General features: G+C 42.8%; 2 protein-coding genes across 14 annotated transcripts in view; one reads left to right on the top strand and one right to left on the bottom strand.

Annotated features, from left to right (window-relative positions):
* smoc1 (SPARC related modular calcium binding 1) overlaps window positions 1–6,785 on the bottom strand; it is a 62,152-nt gene extending 55,367 nt beyond the window's left edge. For 6 of the 10 annotated variants that reach the window (XM_080870546.1, XM_080870540.1, XM_080870543.1 and 3 more), the window contains exon 1: window positions 6,366–6,785. In XM_080870546.1, coding sequence (XP_080726672.1) covers window positions 6,366–6,467 — 102 coding nt within the window. In that variant the 5' untranslated portion in view covers window positions 6,468–6,785. The remainder of the gene's footprint in view (window positions 1–6,365) is intronic. The other 4 variants (XM_080870547.1, XM_080870541.1, XM_080870542.1 and 1 more) reach the window with 2 other exon arrangements.
* On the top strand, window positions 1,340–21,672 carry ccdc177 (coiled-coil domain containing 177). 4 transcript variants are annotated; one of them, XM_080870538.1, is made up of 3 exons: window positions 1,340–1,998; window positions 16,088–19,466; window positions 21,537–21,672. In XM_080870538.1, the coding sequence occupies exon 2, from the start codon at window positions 16,094–16,096 to the stop codon at window positions 18,638–18,640; it is 2,547 nt and encodes an 848-aa protein (XP_080726664.1). In that variant the 5' UTR covers window positions 1,340–1,998; window positions 16,088–16,093; the 3' UTR covers window positions 18,641–19,466; window positions 21,537–21,672. The 4 variants fall into 4 exon arrangements, with proteins under 4 accessions (XP_080726664.1, XP_080726663.1, XP_080726665.1 ...); XM_080870537.1 differs by lacking the exon at window positions 1,340–1,998 and adding an exon at window positions 14,739–14,872; XM_080870539.1 differs by lacking the exon at window positions 1,340–1,998 and adding an exon at window positions 14,751–14,836.
* The last annotated feature ends 19 nt before the right edge of the window (window positions 21,673–21,691 follow it).

The following is a 21,691-nucleotide window of genomic DNA, read 5'->3' as shown; positions in this document are numbered from 1 at the left end:
GGGACTGATTTGGCCTGGTGCAAGGTAGATTGACGTCTCCATACTCACTGGTAGGTTAGGTAAAGGGTAGCAGGCATCAATTTGAATTTAAGATGATGCTCTTAAGTATCATTTGCCAAATTCCACTTTTATTGCTCCAGGCTGGAGAGTAACTTTGATGGTATGATGCCCCTTGTAGCATTTGTTAATAGACTGCAGATTAAGTAAATCCACACAAGCCTTAAACCTCAGAGCCAACAAAGAATACGCAATCATTTATTTTAAGGTGAGTTATTTTTCTTCCACCACTAGGGTTCCCCCACCTCCTAGATCCCCTCTAACCCTTGATTAACACTAGCATAACCATGCAAATGTACTTTACGATACGACAAAAGAACCTCAAACCACAAGCTTCGTCATCAATGACTGTGTGCTGGGATTCTTCCTTTAGCTGCCTAATCAGAAACTGCTGTTGAACAGTCAGTACAAAGTTAATCTAAAAGGTTTGTACTTCATGACTTCTCCTCACAGACGACGGTGAAACCAAACTATGACCTTATCACTTTGCCAGGAATCTTTTTTTCCCCTCATAAAGACTAAATGAGGAAATGTGCACTGCACATCTGCATGATTATGGTCAACAGCTCTTCTTCATATGCATCTCAGTGGTTCATTATGGTTAAGGAACAGTCCTCACACTCTGGCCTTGATCTCTCTCGCTTCTCCATCTGCCACTCATAGCCTTTGTTATGCAGATGTTGTCTCTTCAGTTCTAATTATCACAATGTTTATTTACTATTGACAACTTCTTCAGGCAATTTTCTGTTATTCCCTTTGACATTTTGGGACAATTAAATTCAAATTTTCATTGTTACTATGCACAGATTTATTATACTCTAAGAGAATAAAAGCAGAACTAAATAAACTTCTTTTAATCCTGTAAATATTTAAGTTGTGTATATATTAAATTCAATGAATCCACAATTCTGTTTTCACTTTCACTTTGAGAATGGTGTGAATGCATTTTACTGATGAAAAGGCATAAAGATTACAAATGGGCCATAATACAGTTGGATAGTTAAGTTTGCTTTTTGACAACATTTCCCTCATTGCTTGACCCATAAAAGTACTTTCTTAATAAGGCTTACATGGTTTGTTTGCCTCGGGTCTTATCATATTGGCTATTCTGCATTCACCTCATTTTTACCTCTTTATCAGACCTGCCGGGTTTGATAAAGCGAGTGACTTCTCAGCTGTCCTGAATAATGACAGAATTGCATTTGTTGCCTTTCTTCATCTTTGTCTGATTCTGCTGGTATCAAACTTCTTGCTGACAACTTTGTCGTGTATACCGTAATTGTCGGGCTATAAGCCGCTACTTTTTGCACAAGCTTTGAACCCTGCGGCTTTTAGTCAGGTGCGGCTTTTCTATAGATTGTCCATGATTTTTGTGATATCGTAAGACGATTTGTTTTGTTTGTTCCGCTGTTGTACGGCACTACGTTGCCTGGCGGAAGGATCGGGGTTCAAGAGTGGTATGTTGGTCACATGTCCATCCGCCAGGCAACATAGTGCCGTACAAGTAGCGCGAAAAACAAACTTCAAAGTAGCGCTACGCGTTCAGCGGGAGTCGTGGATGACGAGCGGCGATAAACTTGCGAAAAGCAAGTTGTGCTCAACTCCACCGGTGGATTCTGACAGCGTGGAAAAGTGTGAAAACATCCACGATCACCAACGGATTTCGAAGGGCTGGACTGCTGCATGATGGAGAGGAGGACACCGCCACGGCCCTTCAGAGGGTGTTCGACTCCGACACTGACAATGACAATGAGGATTTCTTTGGTTTTGAAAGTGACAACGAAGGAAAGAAGCTGAGAGTGGATGACGAAGCCATCCTGATCCTGTTCGTATCCGACACTGGAGAAGAGGACTTTGGTGGTTTTAGAGCGCAGGAAGATGGTGGTGAATGACTGACTTTTCTTCTTGTTAAAGCCGTGTCACTGCACCTGAGCCTAAAAGGTAGTCCGAATCTATTTTTCTGGTGTGCTGTAGGTTATTGTTATGTAATACATTTGTTACTCATTTATGAAGCACAGCACATGTGCAAATATGTACCCATAACTTGTTTTTCAAAATATTAATAAAAGGGGTGTGTCTCCAAACAGCCATCTCTTTCCTGACAATTCCCTTTGTGCATATTCTCTTACATATGATGAGTCAACATTGAAACACCTGCGGCTTTTGGTCAGGTGCGGCTAATGTATGTACAAAACAGGATTTTCCCCTGATTTTAGCTTGTGCGGCTAATATTCAGGTGCGCTTTGTAGTCTGGGAAATACGGTATATAACAAAATATCTTGTTTGTTAAAGTAGTGAAACAAAAAATGGGCTCTCGACCAGTTTACTTGGTATGGGCTGCTCAGCCTAACCACAAAGTTCTTGTCTCGTTTTATCCCAGGGACTTCATCTGACTAAATATCTGGATTTGAACTACAAACTCAAAAATGCTGAAAACTAAGTGAATTTTCCCCAAGAAGGGAGAGTAATCATATTAGCAATTGCATTATAGGAAATATAGGATCCAATTTTGAATCTGTTTTTGTAAAATGGTCTCTTGTGAGCTTCACTTATTGTCTTAATGTGTTTAGATTTTTATTTCATTAGGTTGGTTCTTGTAGATGAAAAAAGGTCCAAATGCGTGACTATATTCTCTTTATGATTAAGATTATAAGATTTAATTTGGAATGGCAAAAGTCCACGAATTCGTAAAGATTTCATGCAGAGGACTAGGCCAATGGGTGGATTAGCCTTGCCAAACTTTCAGTCTTATTATTGGGCAGCAAATATTCGTAATATGCTGTACTGGATGAGTAATGTTACTACAGAGACTCCAGCTTGGCTCCAAATTGAGTCATCCAATTGTGGCAAAATTTGCCTATCAGCTTTGTTGAGTTCAGCTCTCCCATTAGAACTATACACCTATAAACGTAACCCTTTGTTGTATGACTCGCTCAGAATCTGGGTGCAATGTAGGAAAAGGTTGGGGTTACACTTAATGTCAATTAAAGCACCTATCTGCTCAAATCATATGTTCCCACCCTCCATGATGGACTCTGCCTTTAAAATATGGGAAAGTAATGGCCTTAGAAATATCAAAGACCTTTTTGTAGATGGGATTTTTGCCTCATTCACGCAGCTCCTGAAGCAGTTTAAGCTGACCCTCTGTGTAACAGATGTAAAGCAGAAACAGGTTCGCTCCTTCATACCTTTTGGACATGCCCCAATCTTCATACCTATTGGGTGTCTATATTTAACACTCTGTCAGAGATGTATAACGTTAAATATGATCCTTCTGCTCTAACGGCTATCTTTGGGGTGATACCTCAAGACACATTTGTTTTTTGTTGTTTTGTAGGGGTTTCTTTGGTTTGTTTGTTTGTTTTTTCCTTCTCTATTTCTGTTATCTTTTGGGGTATTGTAAATACTGAACAGCAAACTACTGTATGTTCAATGTTTTGTTGTTAACATGCTGCTGTGACTGAAAATAAAATTTATAAAAAAAAAAAGATTATAAGATTTAAAGCCAGATAGTTAAAGAAAAAGTTAAACTGCTGTTAACTGATAAAAACTTATATTTATAAATATGAACCATTCAGTAATAACGTCTCTCATGGACCAGCTTTTGCTAAATCTGCCTCAGATGGAGTTTCCAATCTCTTCAATTTCCCCATATTCTTTTTAATGTCCTCCAGATAACAGATGTGAACTTCATTTTTTTCCAAACTTAATTCAACTGAATTGGAAAAAAATTAAATATAGCATAAACACTGGCCAATTTTTAAGTAAATACTGCACTTAAGTATAGTCACTTCTATTTTCATGTTTAATTTTTCTTTCACTTAAAACAGGCCCGTTCTTGACCTCCATTCCTTTGTACACTGTAAGCATAATTAAGACTCCACGGCTCACCACACAGGCACCTGCACCCATACGCTGCACGCATCAGCACACTCACACCTGCATGTTTGCTGTGATCTACCTCACACTAATAAAAAGACTTTCCTGCTTTTGAACCAGAGCTCTGCTTTCCCAAGCTGAAGGTATGCAGCTTTGCTGCTTAGGCCTGTGTGTTTGTTTTAGTTTTAAGAGTCTTCACTGATGCTGTCACCGAATTATGCAAGCAGACTGCCCATAGCATCCCAACCCTATGGGCAATCTGAGACTAACAGGTTGATTTGATAAGATGGATTAAAGCTGCATAGCTAAGCTTCTATAAAAGCTAAGCATTTCCTCCCACTGGGAAAACTGATTTCTTAGTTTAAACGTTTTAGGAAATGATCCCTGCAGACCACGAGACTCATCATTCCTGGTTTTACGGTTTTAAAAAACATGAAATATCTTGTTGCACTCATAAAAAAGGCTAAATTATTATGAACCTTAATCCTGTCTCTCTATAAAGGCAGCATCGTTCATAAGAAGCTGTTTTTAAGTCCATTATCAGTTTTTTTTTCATCTAAATAATTCAGATAGTTTGTGCTTAAATTTGGTAGAATAAACAATGTTGCACTAATTAATTACAACTGATCATCACACATCCTTAGCATCCAACGGTTTATCCACCAACTCACTGTTAAACTATTGAAGGACTCATACAAGAATAAAGAAGCTGTTGGTCTTCCAAATTGCACAGACAGCAGGAACTGCAAAATTGAAAAAAGGCTTTTTAGTCTCTCAATTACTCGTGTTCCTCAGTCTTGAGGATTGTTGTGCTATTGCATCATGGAACCTCAAGAGAAATGAGAAAGGAGCAGGTCTATGCAGGGAAACTAGCTCAGCCGTTCACTCCTGATATCAACGTGGAAAGTGGGTGGTGTGAATTATGGTATTACAGCAGCTGTGAGAAATGTTAGAAGTAATCACTGTGGAGTGAGTGGGGGTTTCAGCAGGCTGACTGTTGCTCCTTGGGTCCTAATCCATGCCAGAAGGAGGATGAAGTGGGATGCAGAGGGAGTTTAATTTGATGGGATAAAGCTGATGGAGATGCTCAGATTTTCAGTGTTATCCCTGTTTTTATGAAAAGCTTTTGTCTCTAAAGAATCAAATTTCAGAGGACCAAGAAACCACATTTTCACACTGGCCACCCTGTATTTTGGAGTTTATTCAATGTGGTTTTGAAACTGTTTACCAAAGTTGAGACTGATAGACTTTCACAGCCTGGCAAGGTACACAAAATCTTTCAGCTAAAGTTACAATAGGAAGAACTTCACGATAAAAGGGCAGCTCAGAGTATCAGCCATCGTAATTTCAAAACTCATCTTTGTTTTGATTTTCTAAACACCCTAGCACGTGTAAGTGATGTAGCTATATAAGGAGGTGCCACCTGAATCAGGCCCCAAAATATGCAAAGTAACAAGTACTGCGTCCAGTTATACTGTAGGAAAGCCACACACTCCCCCTTGATCCTCTCATTATTTGAACAGTAGGAAAACAGTTATAAAAGGAGCAACAAAGAAGTGATTAAGCAAAATTCACTGTGGCTCTTTCCAGAGAACAATCTTGACCACAGCACACTGTGTATGGAGGATGGGTGGGGTGGGTGGGGGGGTTCAAAGATATTGTGAAATAGTTCCAGTATGTGAGAGTATTACATATTCACCCCCTGTGAGTCAGCCCCTCGCCTCTGACCACAAATATTACAGTGCATCTGTGCACTGAAACAATGGTGTTCCCCTTCACTTCGCATCACTTATTTCCCCCTGTGCCTGGACAGGGGGAAATAAGAACCTTGAACAAGCAAAGCAGTGTGTGTGAGAGACTGAAGATAGAAAAAAAAAAAAAGAGCGATGGAGAGACATGGCAGTGACAAAAATCTGTTCCTGCAAAAGGAGAGGTCCAGGAGCCGGGATGCTGTGCCCAAGGAAAAGTTGAGTAAGCTCAGTAAGTTATCATCGATTTCATGTTTTACAAGTTAGATTTGGCCAAACTCAAAGTGTAAAACCAGCAAATTGGTGGGATTAAGCTTTACAAGCCCAGATGGAGATTGGGTTTGGAGTGTTCTTCTCTAAACAGTGAATCAGATGAAACTTTAACACCAAAAGCCAAATTTCTCATTTGATTTAAAGTCATCTAATTTACCCACTCAGCATAAGTTTAAAAAAAAAAATCTTGAATCAACTGTTACATCTTATCTACTAAAGGCGCATTAAAGAAATATCTCGGCATATTTCAGGTTTACCAGCAGTCTGTAATTTATCCCATTCGTTCTATTTTAAGTAGAATCTAATCAGTTTGACACACTTTTACTTTCGTAATTAATGCAAGTATCGTGTTTCAAACTGCTACTTCCATGAAAGTGTGAGGCACCAGACCCACAGGGATGTACTCACCCGTGACCCAGGCTTCTGTGCCGACACTTGAGGCAGGTAACAGAGGAACAGAGGCGCCATAAAGTAGGAGACGGTAAAAATGAGGAAACTTGATAATAACATAATTGAGCGTCGGTGAGCGCAGAGCGAAGAGCGGCAGGTAGTCTGAGCGCACAGCGTGTCCGTCTGTAATACTGATGATCGACAGGTCCAAACCGAAAAAAATATATATTAGTACGCCCCAAAAAGACTCCTTAACCCTAATTTCCGGTTAATAATTCTCCTGTGTCTACTCCTCCAATAACTATTCACATAGTGCCACGCGTATGATCGGGAATCAGGACTTGGCCGTCACCATTGTGATTGGTTTTATCCACTGCGGGAGGATCAGCTGTTCATCGCGGCTTCCACAGGTTGAGTCGCGTCTGTATCCATTGCACCTTCATTTAAAAGCAAAGGAGGGAGCAGTCGTTTCTAGCTGGCACTCGGAGGACCCAATAGCAGCGGCCGGTGGCGGGAAAGCCACGCCCACCTCACCCCAAGATTAACTGTTCGCGGAGGAGAAAGACCTGCTCCGGTCAGTTAGGAGATAGGACCAGGAGAGGCAGCAGCTGCAGGAACACTCAGTGTATTATCATGAGTCTTTGAGAGCAGAGACAATGGCCGAGCAATTGTGAGGTCAAATTTTAGGTTCTCATCCCCATTCTGAGACATATAATGCTCTATAATAGCCTAGTATCCTGCTGCCGTGACATTTAGCCTGCGTACTTGGGTTACAATGGAAAACATCTATTGAGTAAAGTCAATAGCTGTCACAAGCACTGCAGGGGGGCTGTGTGTGTGTGTGTGTGTGTGTGTGTGTGTGTGTGTGTGTGTGTGTGTGTGTGTGTGTGTGTGTGTGTGTGTGTGTGTGTGTGTGTGTGTGTGTGTGTGTGTGTGTGTGTGTGTGTGTGTGTGTGAGTCGTTGTGGGTTTTAGTTGGCAGACGATTCGTTGTTTGATAGAGCAAAAAACAACTGTTTGTGTCACTTTATCCCCAATTACATGGTCATAATGTAACACATTTCATAGAATAAATGGGGGGTTTTTTCTGGTAGAGAACCTATTTGGTTTGGGGGATTTTTTTCAAAATAAACTGGCTGACCTTAGAGCCGTTCTGCATTGTTGCAACCCTTTTGTCACTTATATATACGTTTGGGTTTTTCACATTTAACACTTAAGTGGAAGGTTTAAGGTTGTTATGAAGCACTTTAATATCGCAGTATTGTTGCTTTGACAACCATAAATATTCTCAGTACTTTTCCACCAACCTGAGCAGGAAAGCACACTTAGTGCATTCACAAAACATGCTTCCACACTGTAATTGGCCTGCAACCTCTCAATTTCTGGCTCTCACATCTTCCTCGCCTCCGTGCTGTCCATTTCTCCATCTTTTCCTTTCAATAAATTGTGAGGCCCATTAAGAAGAGAGAAGCAGTGTTTAGTGCAGGTGTCCCGTCACCCTTTACTGGAACGGGTAACCCCACCCCCACCCCAAATCCCCTTCTCTCGCTCTTTGTCCCTATAGATATTTTTTAATTGTTGGTTTTGACAGTTCAGCGGCTTTTTGAGTGCCTCAGAGAAGAGCCTTGTAATTAGAGCTATTGAGCTTCTGGAATTGGCACAATTAGGGTCAGCATTAATTATTCCTCTGTGCTCTGGCCAGTTTCTGTAAAGCACTGTTTGCAGAAAAGATGGCAGAGGAGGGTCACTCCAAATGGGAGAGATAAAAATGGATGGGGCAGTTGTACAAAAGGGAGAAAAACCGAGGCCTAAGTGGTCTCAAGATAGTGAATTATCTGAATTCTTGCTTATCGGACCACCATAGAAACTCAGCAAAGTGTCCGTGTAGTATCATTATCAGAGCTGTGAGAGAAGGGATGCGCCTCATTCCAAGTTGTTTCCCACCCCAGAGACTTAACCCAACTACCCCTCCCGCTCTGTGCCAGCCGGTCCACTCATGTCCTTGTGTGAGTGGAGTAATGCTGTGGGAGGTGAGGATGAGGAGCAGAGAGGGTCAACGGGAGTGTCTCTTGGAATGTTAACGAGATCAGTTTATATCTGCTCTTCCCTCTCACTTCAACCCGCCACCCTGAACAATGAAGACAAAGTTTTCAGGGCTGCAAAGCCGTTGTAGTGAAAGCATGGCTTGACACTTTAATTCTGTTGTCATTTGGCCGAACATAAAAGAAAACCTCTGACAACAAAAACAAAAGCAGGAATGAATGGGCATGCTGAAAGAAAATGTACATCCCAATTACTGCAGTGGCCCTTCCAAAGACGCCCCAGCCGCCGGTCCCCCCACCGGCTTACACCAACTACATACGGCCGAAAATTAGCGGGTGTGTGCAGACACAGAAACAGACAGAGCAGCACTGAGGCCACCCAGAGATCTGACGGCCTCGAGAGAGGAGCAGGTTTAGCACAGATGTACCGCAATGATGTCACGTTGCCTAAAAGTACAGTTTAGGTGCACATGCAGTTCAGATGTAGTATGATAAATGCTGAGAGGAAAACAAGTTGAAGAGAGGCAAAAACTGCTACTTGTCGTTCATTTTTCCAGTTTAATGCTAAATAACTACATTTTTGTCTAAATAAAATCAGCATTTGCATTTGTCGTGTGTTTCAGTAGATTCTCATTGTTCTTCTAATAACGAAATCCATGAAAACCTATTTGTGACTTTTATTCCAGTGTTTAAAAAGTTCCTCCTTTTGTTTATTGTAGCGATATTTCACCCTCACCTGTACAACAATAAAAAGCTGATTATTAGTTGATTTACCAGTAATTTAGGATAATCCGAAAAGGCCCACTGTAATTATCGACCAGTCACCCAACAATACAGCAACCATATACCGAATCTGTCTCTGGGTTTAGGATTTTTTTCATCCCTGAGGTTCTTCAAGTGCTGAACTTATTCAAATTATTAAAGTATTTGCAACTCCCATGTTGCTTCACTACTTGTTTGGCATTCATTTTTAGTATCTCCTACGTTCCTCTGTGAGGACATGGGGTCTCAGAAGGTTTACTTCACTTCCCACACACCTCCATACCGATACAGTTGTTTTTTTTTTACATTGGAGAATATTATTTGACTTTGTTTATTATTTGTACTATTAAAGCAATTGCTTTAATAGTACCTCCACTGCAATCAGCTTTAGAAAAGCTTTGCTTGTATTTCACTGTATCAGTAAAAATAAACCAGTTATTTCAGATTTATTAAAATGTTAAAAAAAGGAGGCATACTTCAAGATTAGTATTCTGTGCTTGCAGTTGTAGTTCTATTACTTGTATTTCTGCTACTTTTACACCCACATGTAGTGTCTGAATACTTTTTCAGGCAGTGCATCTGTTTGATGAGTGTGTGATTGCACTTCAAAAGGCAGAATACAGTTGAAGCACTGAATGAAAGACAGAGAGGAGCGGGCGGCTTGTGTGCTGAAGGGGAAAATCGAAGGTCAGATACAAAGCCTTCTCTTTTTAAAGTGTCATCTGGATTTCATTTCATAAATTCCATATATTTTACATGTACTGGCCGCAATTTTCACTAGCTCCTGAAAACAAGGAGGAGGGTATAGCCCTTGGCTGGCCAGCATTTCTTATTACCCTCTTCAAGTACACACTTGCACACAAACATACACACACTGACAGTGATGTAGAAGCATGTCTGGTGATGGAAAAGCATAGCAACAAATAAATAAGCCCACAAAGCCAAATTATCTATGACATTAATCAGAGATGTGAGGGATTTTTACGCAGTGAGAGAGTGAAAGAGAAAGTGGCAACAGAGAGCCACGGGTGTGAAAAGGCCTATTGAGTCTGGAATGGGGTGTCCCGCACCTGCGCTGTCTATTCACCCCACTGTTTACACACTGTCATCCACAATTAATACCTCCTGGGGACTGGGCTGCTTGCCCTCTGCAGGGCCCCCGGACCCATCCAGGCCCTTATGGATGCCTAATTGAGCATACCACTCTCCTGATTGAATTAACAGCTATGTCTCTGGGACCTTTTCCCCTTCCACTAAGGAGGGGGACTGTTCCACACCCGCATGAGACCCCTGTACCATCCCACAGAATAGACAGCAGGGAGAGAGGGGGTTGGTGGCTGAATATAGCAAAGGGCTAGAAGCGGGAGTTGAAGCGGTCTAGAAAATGTGGCCCTTTCTGTTGGCAAACCAAGGCTGGAAATGTGAACTGGGGGCAATGAAAGGTCTCAATATTCGCAGGGCCAGTGAGTTCCAGCAGGCATGTAGTACTGTACACGCACGCACACATGCACGTACACATATTTGAGTGCTTGCGCAGCACTAAGTTTCCCAAAATCCAAGTAATCAATCTTGCATTTTATTTTGCTGTTATGATATTTCTTGTTCCTTGTATTTTCTTTGTTTGTCCGTCAGTGAGGCACAAAAATTTACAAGAGCAAGTTTCATGCAAGTTAGTGGAGAGGTAAAGCCCTCCAAAGGAAAATTGGAATTTAAATGCTGGTGCAAATGCTGCTCAGTCAGACAGGGTGCTGTGGTATTGTGTGGCCTTGGTTGATATGTTGAGCAGAGACGAGAAGGCAGAGGAATACTGAAAAAAAGCTATGCGATTGATGTATATGGTTTTGTTACTGATCTATTATTGCATAAGCAGCAACCTAATCTACTCTTTGATTGTGTTATTTAATAATGATCCTTTATAATCGTCTACTCAAAATTAACATAGTTCTCAAAATGAACATCAACACAGCAACCTGTAGTGTTTGATCACCGACTGCAACAGTCTGGTTGTAATCACTTTAAGAGGGATTTTTTATTTTTATCTTGTGCTTTTATTGATAGTGAAACAGCTCAGTCTGAACTGCTCTGCTGCAAAACTATGTGAAGTGATTTTTTTAAAGAAGAAGAAGAAAAGGAAAAAATATGTATAAGTGTTAGAATAAGTATATATTTATTCAATGATGTGATTCTGGCTTCATCAAGCTATGATCTCCAGCTTGGACTGGAGCTCTTTGCATCTATCAGAATTAGCGATTCCAAATCTGAGACCCTGTCTCTCTGTCTCTCAGTCAGAAAAAAGCAGTGCCCACTCTTGGTTGGGAATGAGCTCCTTCACGGCAGACTCTGAACACTCTGGAATGATTATGTCTCTTGGGAACACCTTGGTGAACCCCAGAGCTAGAGAAGGTTGCAGGAGAGAGGGAGGTCAGGGCATCTCTGCTTAGACTGCTGACCCAGAAAAGTAGAGGTGGGTGGATGACCAGTATTGGCAGATGAATATATCAGTCATGCTCTAATATGAATCATTTCTAACTGGAAAACTATCTGGTGTTTTACAGGAAAACTGGAAAATAGGCAATCATGACAGAATAACCAGCATTCACTGTGCTTCATTATTGTGGTCGTCATTGTGACCCTTCCTGTTCATCTTCTGAAAACCTAATATGAGCTCCCATGCTGCTAGGTTGGAAACCACTACAGTAATCAGTGTAATAATATGTATCCTAAAAATTAAAAAATTATGTCCACATGTTACTTTGTTGGCATCAAGCAATAAAAAATGTTTCGTTTAGGATTTGAATTCTAAAATTCTCTAAAGCCTTTTAAATATTAGAGGAAGCTTATGCGTGAAGTAACAATTAAAAAATAAGATTTTTTTCTAACGAGTTTAAGAAAAATACTGCAAGTTTGTCAGATCTAATATGTTTCTTATTAATTATGTTTGCTGTTTTTGAATAGGAAACATATTAAAATATAAAATGCATCCAAGAAAGCTTAAGTTTGGTTCACTGCACTTGTCTAGACAGCTGTACACACTCACTCCTTGTGTTCAACCCTTAGCAAACATGGGTACAGTAAGCTCCTGGCTCGATGCACTACAATAGTAGTAAAATATAATAATGTGGAAAATCAGAAGCTCTCTGGAGAGATGGAAATGTACCGAGGCCTTTTTATTTCCAGGTCGGTAAAAGAGTTTGCCATGTCTCTATCCATACTTGTCAAAGTTCTGCACACATGTCCAGCTGAAAATCTGATCTGCCTTTGAAGGGAAATGAAATGGGTGAATTCATTTCAGCTGAGGCTGCTGACTGTCAGAGTCATGTAGCCAAAAGTGCGTAATCTCTCAGTTCCTCTTTCGCTATAATTTCCTGGCTGGATTTATCTATTGGCTCTGTGTAAAAATAGCCTTCCTTAAGTGGCTTGAACGGGACGTAGATCCTCGTAACGGCACAGATACTGGCTCACCTGTGTTTTTATAACTGAGTTCCTAAATCGAACAGATGCTTTTGAGGATCTGTCTTTCAATAGATCCTCAAAAGCAGAAGAGCTGATACAGAATCACTTTCCCAATCAGGATATATTAAGGAAAATCTTTGAAATATTCAATATGTTGGTTGTTTCATAGTATTTATGGTATACCACATTAAAGATCTGGTGGTCTATAACTTTATTGGTTGCAAAATACTTAAAAATGTATCTAGAATAAGGATTTTGGCATCTCCAGGTCGAATCCTACATGATGTGGTGGAATGCTGGGTTCTCACCACTACATGGGCTGTGTACTGGTCTCCATGACTGCACCAAGCAGCTCACCTCTCGATGAACCCCCCAGTTCAGCTTTGGTGGTTGGGAGCATGCCCTACCAAAAACAAAAACACAAACACAAAATTTCTGCAGAGCATAACCCTGCACCAGTGAACTGTGCAGCAAGCACACCATGCACCGCTCTCCTTTGGCTCCCCTCGCAGACCCCATGCCCCCAGTTAACAAGCCAGCCAGCACGTTCCTTGTTGTCACTTGTTACCCGCTGTCCTCCCGATACAGCTTGCGGGTGGGGCCAATTAAACTCGCACTGTTCCCCACAATGGGTCAGGAGTTTAGTGGGTCATCATCAGAGCTTTTTTCACCCAGAGTTATCTAATCCTGAAGCTCTGGACCAAACCAGACCAGTCTATATGCAGAAGAGGGCTTTCAATTAATCAACTGCATTTATTAGTGGGGTTGCATGTGGTGATCAAATCCATCAGACTCACAGAGAGAAATACTAATCTTTTTCAACTTCGACTATTTGTACTAGATCTGTGAGAACAATAGTTGTGTTACTACTGATGCCAGTTGTAGTACAGTAAGAAATAATGTTAATGTTATATCATCAGTATTAGTATAAAAATGACTTTCATAGGAAGTGAAAGTAGTAGTACAAAAGGTACAAGCAATAGCAAAATGTAACTGTAGTGGTAGTGTCAAGCAGGGGGGGTTACCTGATGCATTAGTATCCTATTCAACTAAAAGCCTAAAAGAGTTCAGGCTGTGTTGAAGGCCGTGTGTTGACTTTCAAGCTCATTAGTTTGGCACAAATTCTGCTTTTGCCTTAAATGCAGTATTTTCAGCATTTTTGCACATGTTTCAATTAATCTTTGCACCCATTTCTCATTGTCCTAGAAAAACAAGAAGGCAATGAGGGGTGGCTCGAGAGCTGTATTTGTAAGAATTCCCCAACTCATTAATGTGAGTGCGAATGGGTGAATGTAAGTGAATGTGTATAAGTATCAGTCCTTTTACTTATGTAACAGAGTGTTAAAAGTCTATTTCTAAATGCTTAATTTAGGCCTGAATTAACTACATGTTGGGAATATTCTCAAGAAATGTTGTAAAACTTTTACTACACCTTATCACTGATATCATGGACACTTTAAGGTGTAAAATAGAAAAATGATTACATACATTTCAAGTACAGTAATGTTTATCCAACTGACATTAATGTCTGAGAGTAAACCTTTTCACATCAGACATGATGGCTTCTCTGATCAGAACATCAGTGATGGTTCTAAATAATTATCCTATGACACTGTGACACTGAACCAATTCAATCATACCTCTAGCTGGCACATTAGTTTCATGAGTCAGGTTTTATTTTCAGTTGTGCTTTTCCTATATGTCTTCTGTAAAAAGAAAAACAAAACATTCAGGCCTAAATTAACTGTGATCATGCTGTAAACTAGGGTGACTGTAATTTGATCCAGTGTGTCAGTTTTGAAGTGTAAATGGCCTAATGGGGTGTTTATTCTATCATACTAAAATAAAATCCTCGATAACTCCGTATTACGACTGCTTGAGGTCAGATGACCTCCCTGAGACACCCTTAGCATAGATCTGCAGTGCTCTTTCGCCCTCTGGTGTCAATTTCGAGTAATTACATGCATTTTGATTTCACGCCCAGGAGTGGTGGCAGATGTCAGCTTTAAGAGAAAGTGCTGTGACTGGTGATGAGCCAGCCACAGATTAACAAAGACCAATTTTAAAATTCCACGCCTTTTTTATTCCATCAGTATTTTGGAAACATCTCCTACAAAATCACTTCTGGAAATGGAAAATAGACACGTTTTGGAAACTGGCTAATATTCATCTTCAATGGATAAACTGTGTGCGTGGTACAAAAGCAGGCCTGCAGGAGGATCTTTGCTCGGGGGTAACATTCAGCACCATTACGCCAGTTTAAGAGCTTGTAAGTGGAGTGGACAGGCGCTCGGATAATTGCAGAGCGCACTCAGTATTTTTAGCATATTTGCCACAAGCGGGCGGAGCCAAGCAGGGTGAGATGGAGGGATGCTGAAAAGCAGGTGGCGACCGCTGATGTTTACAGGATGAACTTTAGGGAGGGAGGATGAGGAAGGGAGGAAGCTGGATAGGAGAGTCGTCGTAGTGAGCAGATTTCACCGCGAGGACGGTTTTTATCGGTGTTTGTGATCGCGGAGAGTGCACATTTTCCGCTCAGAGGCTGACCGGCTGGGAAAGGCTCCGTCTGTGTCTGTCGTGTCGCCGGAGATTGCAACGATGTGATGCACCCATCTTCGGGGCGACGGCCGAAGCCTTTTGCCTGAAACCTGATATTATGCAGGAGACGAGGCTTTCTGGACGGATTAAAGGGGAACAAAGCACCGGTTTAGAAAACGTTTTGCGACCTGGCAGGTCAGTGCATGCTTGCGCGACGCAATACCGCATTAAATTACAGCCAAATCCACCGGATTTAAGCAGCTGTAATGACTGTTGTTGTGCACCAAAGCAATCAGCAATATCTCTTTTGTCATTTTTGGAGTTTTAACCTTGAACCTGAGCTGTTGGTGTTGACAGTGCGGAGAGGGTTTTATGCCAGCATCCTGCTGATATGCAGGAGAAAGGTCTAGGCCTTCACTGTTTGTTACCAGGTGTGATGAGTCCATGTTAGTGAGCATAATAGTGTCCAGTGGTTGTTTACTACTTTCACACTCCATGATATCACATTCTTTTTCCAAGTAAGCTTTTAGGATCAGGTGCTTAATAATTCATACCCCAGACGTCTGTGCGTTAAGCATTTGTAGGTTGATTGTGTGATGTAGAGTGAAAAAATATTGCTATGAGTAATCAGATTCTCTCAGCCCAGTAACTCTGCCGAAAATAGATCCCCCCGTTAAAGGACTGTGGTGTTTTTCTGTGTTGTATCTCTTCCCTGAAGGGGGAAAATGTCTCATCTGGTGTAAAATCAGTGAGTGCACGAATATGTGTTCATGCGTGCATGCATGCATCTCTGGACCTGTGTAATGACCCTCCCCCCACAGACTGCATCTCTTAAGCTCTTGTCTCAGTGCTATGATCCTCTAATTGAAACCTCTCCCCACTTTTTCATCTATTTTCTCTCCTGTTTTATTCTCCCCTGCTCACCCTGCCCTCTCTTTACCCGCAGCCAACTATGGTTGACCCCTCGGAGGCTGAGGAGCAGAATAAGTGTAAAGGCCCGCAATTCGACACACCAGCTGTGGCCACCGAAGACTCTCGACTGCCAGAAAACACAGATAGCACGACAACAGAGGAAGATGGGGATGCTGGTTTTGAGACGCCACCAACCGGCAGTTCAGAGCCAAGCCCCTGCCACACTGCATCTCCAGCGGCTCCAGAGGTCACCTCTCAGGACTCAGCACCTCAGCAACCACAGACTCAGACTGACAGCGATGTGTCTCCAAAGCTGCACCTGGATCTGTACAACTTTGACTCGCCGGCCGCAGAGGGCAGCCGATACGTTTTAACGAGCCCCCGCTCTCTGGAGGCGTGTGCTCGATGCGGGGTCAAGCCTGTGGAGCTGCTGCCTCGCCCGCTCTCTGACTTTGCCCGTGAGGCTCCTGGCCGCTCAATGCGTGTCGCCACAGGCTTGTTTGAAGTCTTTGAGAGGGACAGGCATGCCAAACTTAGGCAGTGCAGGGAAGAGAGGGAAAGGATTGTTAGGGAGGAAAAACGAAGGATTCTTCAGGCAACGGTCAATAGCAGCAATGCATCTTCTGTGGATAAAATGTCCTCTGGCCTCACCCAGTCTTCTAAGTCTGGGCCAGTGACCTCCAGCTCCACCCTCAACGCTGGAACATCTTCTAGAGCCACAGCATCAGGTCAAGCCTCCAAAACAGGTGCAGCTCTTTTATCCAAAGCACCTGCCTCCACTCTTAGTACCTCCCCTAAATCTTTTCATGCGGGACCAACCACATCCTCAAAATCTGGCTCTACACCCTCTACACCAGTTTCCAAGAGTGGATTTCTAGGATCTGGAAAACATCCTCTGTCCTCATCCCCTGAATTAGTAAAGCCCACACGACCACTTTCATCTGGCCCCCCACCAGTAGTTCGGAAGTCCTCTGGTGGTAAATCTTCAAACACTTTTCCTAGACCAACACCGAAACCCCCTTCCTTCCCCAGAGCCAACTCCACTTTGACTTCATCAGCGTCAAAACCTGCAGTTCAGAGCTCTGGGATACCTCTGAACGGTGTAACAGGAGGACCATTTACACAGCACAACGGACATCTTGGATTTCATTCCAAGGTACAAGGAAAAAGCCATTCACTGGAATCTTTACAGCGAAGGATGGATCCCGTCTGCTCTTCAACCTCCACTACTACGACTACGACTACATGCACCTCGTCAGAGTCGGGCGCTTCTTCTTCTTACAGTTGGGATGGTGCACGAGAACACTGGGCTAGAGTCTCCAGTCCTCGAGCTCGCACTCTGGCCACTTTCAACTCCCTAATGGGCCGCAGCCTCAGCCTCGGCGATCTGAGCCACTCTCCTCAGACGACACAGAAGGTGGAGCGCATAGTAAAGGAGGTGAAGCGCAGAGGGCTGAAAGCTGTGTCTGAGAGAGACCGCAAGATAGCAGCTTTGATGCTTGCCCGATATCAAGAGGAAGACATCATGAGCCAAACCCGCTATGTGGCTCACCTTCAGTGGGATAGTGAGCGCAGGATGGAGGAGCTGCGTCGCGAGCAGGAGGAGCGAGAGAAACAGCGTGCCGTGCTTCAGTGTCAGAGAGTGTGGCATACACAGGTGTCGCTGCGTCAGCGAAGACTCAGCCAGCAAGAGCGACAATCAGCAGCAGCCAAAATGCGACAGGTCGAGGAGAGTGAGGAGCGATGGAGGGAGCTTGCAGAACAGCAGGAGCGTAACCGCCTGCTAAAGTTACAGCAGGCAGCGCGAGAGGAAAAGCACAAGAAGGCTCTTCAGGAGCAAAACCTGAAGAGCCTGGAGGAAGAGAGGGCTGCCATGCTGGAGCAAGAGAGGCTGCTGCTGAATGAGAAGCTCACCATGGCTGAGCTGAAGAGGCAAGAGAAAGAGCACCAGTCCCAGGAGGAGAGGCGAGGTCTGAACAAAGCAGAGAAGAGACGTCACATCGCCCTGATACAGGAAATCGCCCGTAGAGAGAAAGAGGAGAGGGATGAGGCCAGGAGGTCAGCAGAGGACAAGCTCAGCCGTTCCCTTGAAAACTACGAACAGATAGTCGAACGTCGAGGGAAGGAGCTGAAAGAGAAGGCCAAGCGCGAGGAGAAGCAGATCCAGAAAGCACGCAAGGCAGCAGAGAAGCGCGAGAGGCAACAGCAGCAGCTGCTGGAGGCTCGCGTAAAGGAAGCAGAGAAACGAGCCCAGCAGGCAGCTTTGGTGGCTGAGGAGAGGGCCAAAGAGAAGGCGCAGCGGGCAGTCCAGAGCCGACAGGAGAAGGAGAAACTGCAGAAGCTCAACAGGCAGCGCGTGGAGGAGGAGGAGAAGCAGAGGCGTCTGGAGCTGCTGCAGTCCATCGAGAGGAAGCTGGAGAAGAGTGAGCAGATCTTCAAGGAGAAGAAGGCAGTGTTAGAGAGCGCCCGATCTGTGGCTAGAGCCTCTTTTCACGTGCGAGACAAAGTGCGGGAGGAGACCAACATGCGTACCTTTGATAAAATGGCCTTGGAAGCTCAGCTCAAAGCCAGTCTCGATGAGAAATAATCATAGCTTTGTTGTGGACTCCTTACTTCTGGTCATGTGCTTGGGTCCTGCCTTCATTATGGCCTCAGTCACTCAACGGCTTTACCTTTCTACCCATAAGCACCTGCAATGTTATTTTTTCCCTCACATATCTTTACCCATCAGCTGATTTTACTACATTTTTCATAATTTTTATTATCAACACAAACAAAATAATTTTGTATCGTGGATGTAATGAGACTACAAACTAACAGCAACGCCTGTGAAACACATGCAGTGGACTTCATGATAGACATGAGAGTTTTAGGACAGCAGCAAACCCCTTCTCTTTGCCTTCTGCTCCATCGATCTCAGCTACTGGACTGAAAGCTCTGCTGGAATGAAAAGAGTCATTGTTTACCAGGAAGCACAACTCCATGACAACTGCATAGGCTTTTAAGGGAGCACTCATGGAAGAGAAGAATAAGCATAAGAAAAAGAAAAGGCAGATCGCAGATGATCCTGGACCCTCAGAGCAAATGAGAGATCCTTTTGTACATGCACTGTGACACAGCATGAAAATAAAGCCCTGGGCTGAACACTTAACCGCTGACAATGCAGCAGTGGAGGGTCATGTGCACGATACCCGTGCTGATGAAAGCATCGGAGGACACTGACTTCCGCAGCAGGGCCTGTTTCACCGCCCTCTCAAGGTAACAAGAGGGAGGAGAAGCAGTGTGCAGTGCATCAGTGTCAGGACTCTCCTGGTCATGCCGATTACAGTAAAATAGTGATGCACTCTGAAAATGCCCTATCTGGCCACTGATCTGCTCCCACAGCCACCTGGTGACCACGTCAAGGTCAACAGGTACGAGTTTTTATTGCTTCTGCAGCTTATATAATACCTTCTGTTTTGTTGCAAAAAAAACAACAACACTTGGTCACACTGACACTGACTCAACAGCACAGAGGGAAAGAAAGACACACCGACTCGCATGCAAGCCAAGAGCAGGTTTTAAAGGCCTCTGGCTGCACTAATCCTACAATCTCAGATTAAAAAAAAGGAGGATGTGCATAGTCTTTGCCCTCAGATGTAGCTGTTGCCATAGTGACATAAGTCAGGATGAAGCAGCAGGAGGTGAATTACTGAGAAGGGAGAGTGCGTGGGAATTTGAGGGGGCTGTCTGTGGGAAACTGGATCTTTTGGCAGCTCATTATTTGTGGGGTGTTACAGGAAAACTACTCAGTTCACTTTGTTATGTGTAAAATCTATGTGAGGCAGTGGGAAATTGCTGCAGCGTTCCCTCTCTTTACTTATTCAGAAGTCGACCTTCACCTGGAGAGTCAGCTGCTCTCCCTGCACGCAACTGCAGCCAGGAAGTAGACTGAACTGAGCAATTCGGGCAGTCACATGTTGGATATCTAAAGCCAGAATAAATATGGCCAGCAGAGGACTAACGGGCTTATGGCTGACTGATCCGCAGTGTTCCAAGCATATAATCATAGGGAGGTGATGTAAGGTCGGAGGATGAGACAGCATATCTGTATGTGCTCATGATGCGATCCAGAAGGTAAAGTCGGCAATCTAAAGTATAGTTACTGTCAAACACAGAGGGTGCTGCAAATCTAGTAATTATTAACAACAGAAATAAATAATAACTCGCCCTGGAAATATAGGAACTTGGTTTACATATTTGCCTAGCAAGCCAAAGATCCCCAGTTTGATCCCATAAATCCCTTAGGGGTCGTGCCATGTGGTGCATCTGGTATAAAATGACATCTGCCAATTCAAACATGCAGCAGGCCCTGCTGTGATGACCCCTTTTGGCTAGAAGTAGCTGTTAAAGAGGATATTCATGTTATGGAGATGGTTCATCACAAAAGTTCAGTTTATTCCTGTAACACCATTTATCTGTCTGGATGGCGTTTATGTGCTATCATATTTTAAATGGTTTGCCCTTTTCTTGAATATAATGGAACCAGACGGCATTTGCCTTGTGCTGAAAGCACCATAAAAAGCCATTTGAATCAGTGTCTCTTTCCAAAATCACAATACAGTTATTCCGACATTTCCACAACCCTTGTTGTAACCAGTTTCAAGTAGGCACTATTTTATGTTTGCCGAACTACATTCACCAACCCTGTCATTACCCAAATTGTAGTTTGCCTCTAACAGCGAAGAGACGTTCACGCTAATGAGAGGTTCAAAGAATGCAAACATAGCTGACTCCCACCTCAGCTGATCAACTATATGCACACTTTTTTTAGTTAGTGCTGCAGAGCCAGTGCAGTTTTAAGTAGCTAATTGCTTTTTGTGTTGCTTTGAAGCAACACTTGAACATATATATATCAAATATATTTAATGTAACAAGTGAAGATACCATCTTTTTCTATAGACAATTAAATAATCAGTATCTGGTGTGCAAAAGATAAAAATACATGTTTTTTTGTTAAGGTAACACAATGAACTGTCTGAAATGCACATGCATGTTACCAACCAGATTTACTTCGTGATACTGAAAACGCAAACAAAATGTCTTTTAAAAAGGTATTTATTACTTGGACTTTGTAGTACAATGCTTGCGTAGACATTCTTGTTTTAGTACAAGTAATGAGCCTTCCTAAATAAAGCAGGAAATAGTATTTCACCATCAATTATATTCAAATAAAGTGCAATAACAACAGAAAAGGACAAATAATCAACCAGTTGCTTGTTGCTGAAGATGGTTCTTTATGGCTGTGTCTTTGAACTCATGTAAGTCTGCAAAGTGAATGCAGTCTGAACTAAAATGCCCAAATCTTTCATTGTACTCTGGCTTTAGATTTCTTCCTTATACTTATTTTTAACACTAGCCTTCATTAAACTTCTGTTTTACTGAAGACCAAACTGCACTGCCGATACCCACATTCATCGCCGTCTTATTTTTTTGTGTTTCAGGTCCTGGTGATGAGCGTGAGCTGGTGATGTAACCCACAAGCCTCCCGACAAAACTGTTCCTCCCACACTGAGCTTTATCAAAGTGTAAAAAAAGCCTCTCCTGGTGGAAATACAGTCTTATCAGATCTAATTTTTTAGGTTTTTATTCAGTTTGT

Source organism: Rhamphochromis sp. 'chilingali' (genome assembly GCF_963969265.1).
Source record: "Rhamphochromis sp. 'chilingali' genome assembly, chromosome: 21".
Classification (NCBI taxonomy): Eukaryota; Metazoa; Chordata; class Actinopteri; order Cichliformes; family Cichlidae; genus Rhamphochromis; species Rhamphochromis sp. 'chilingali'.
Note: the sequence above shows the minus strand (reverse complement) of the source record. Positions and strands in the feature narration are given on the sequence as shown.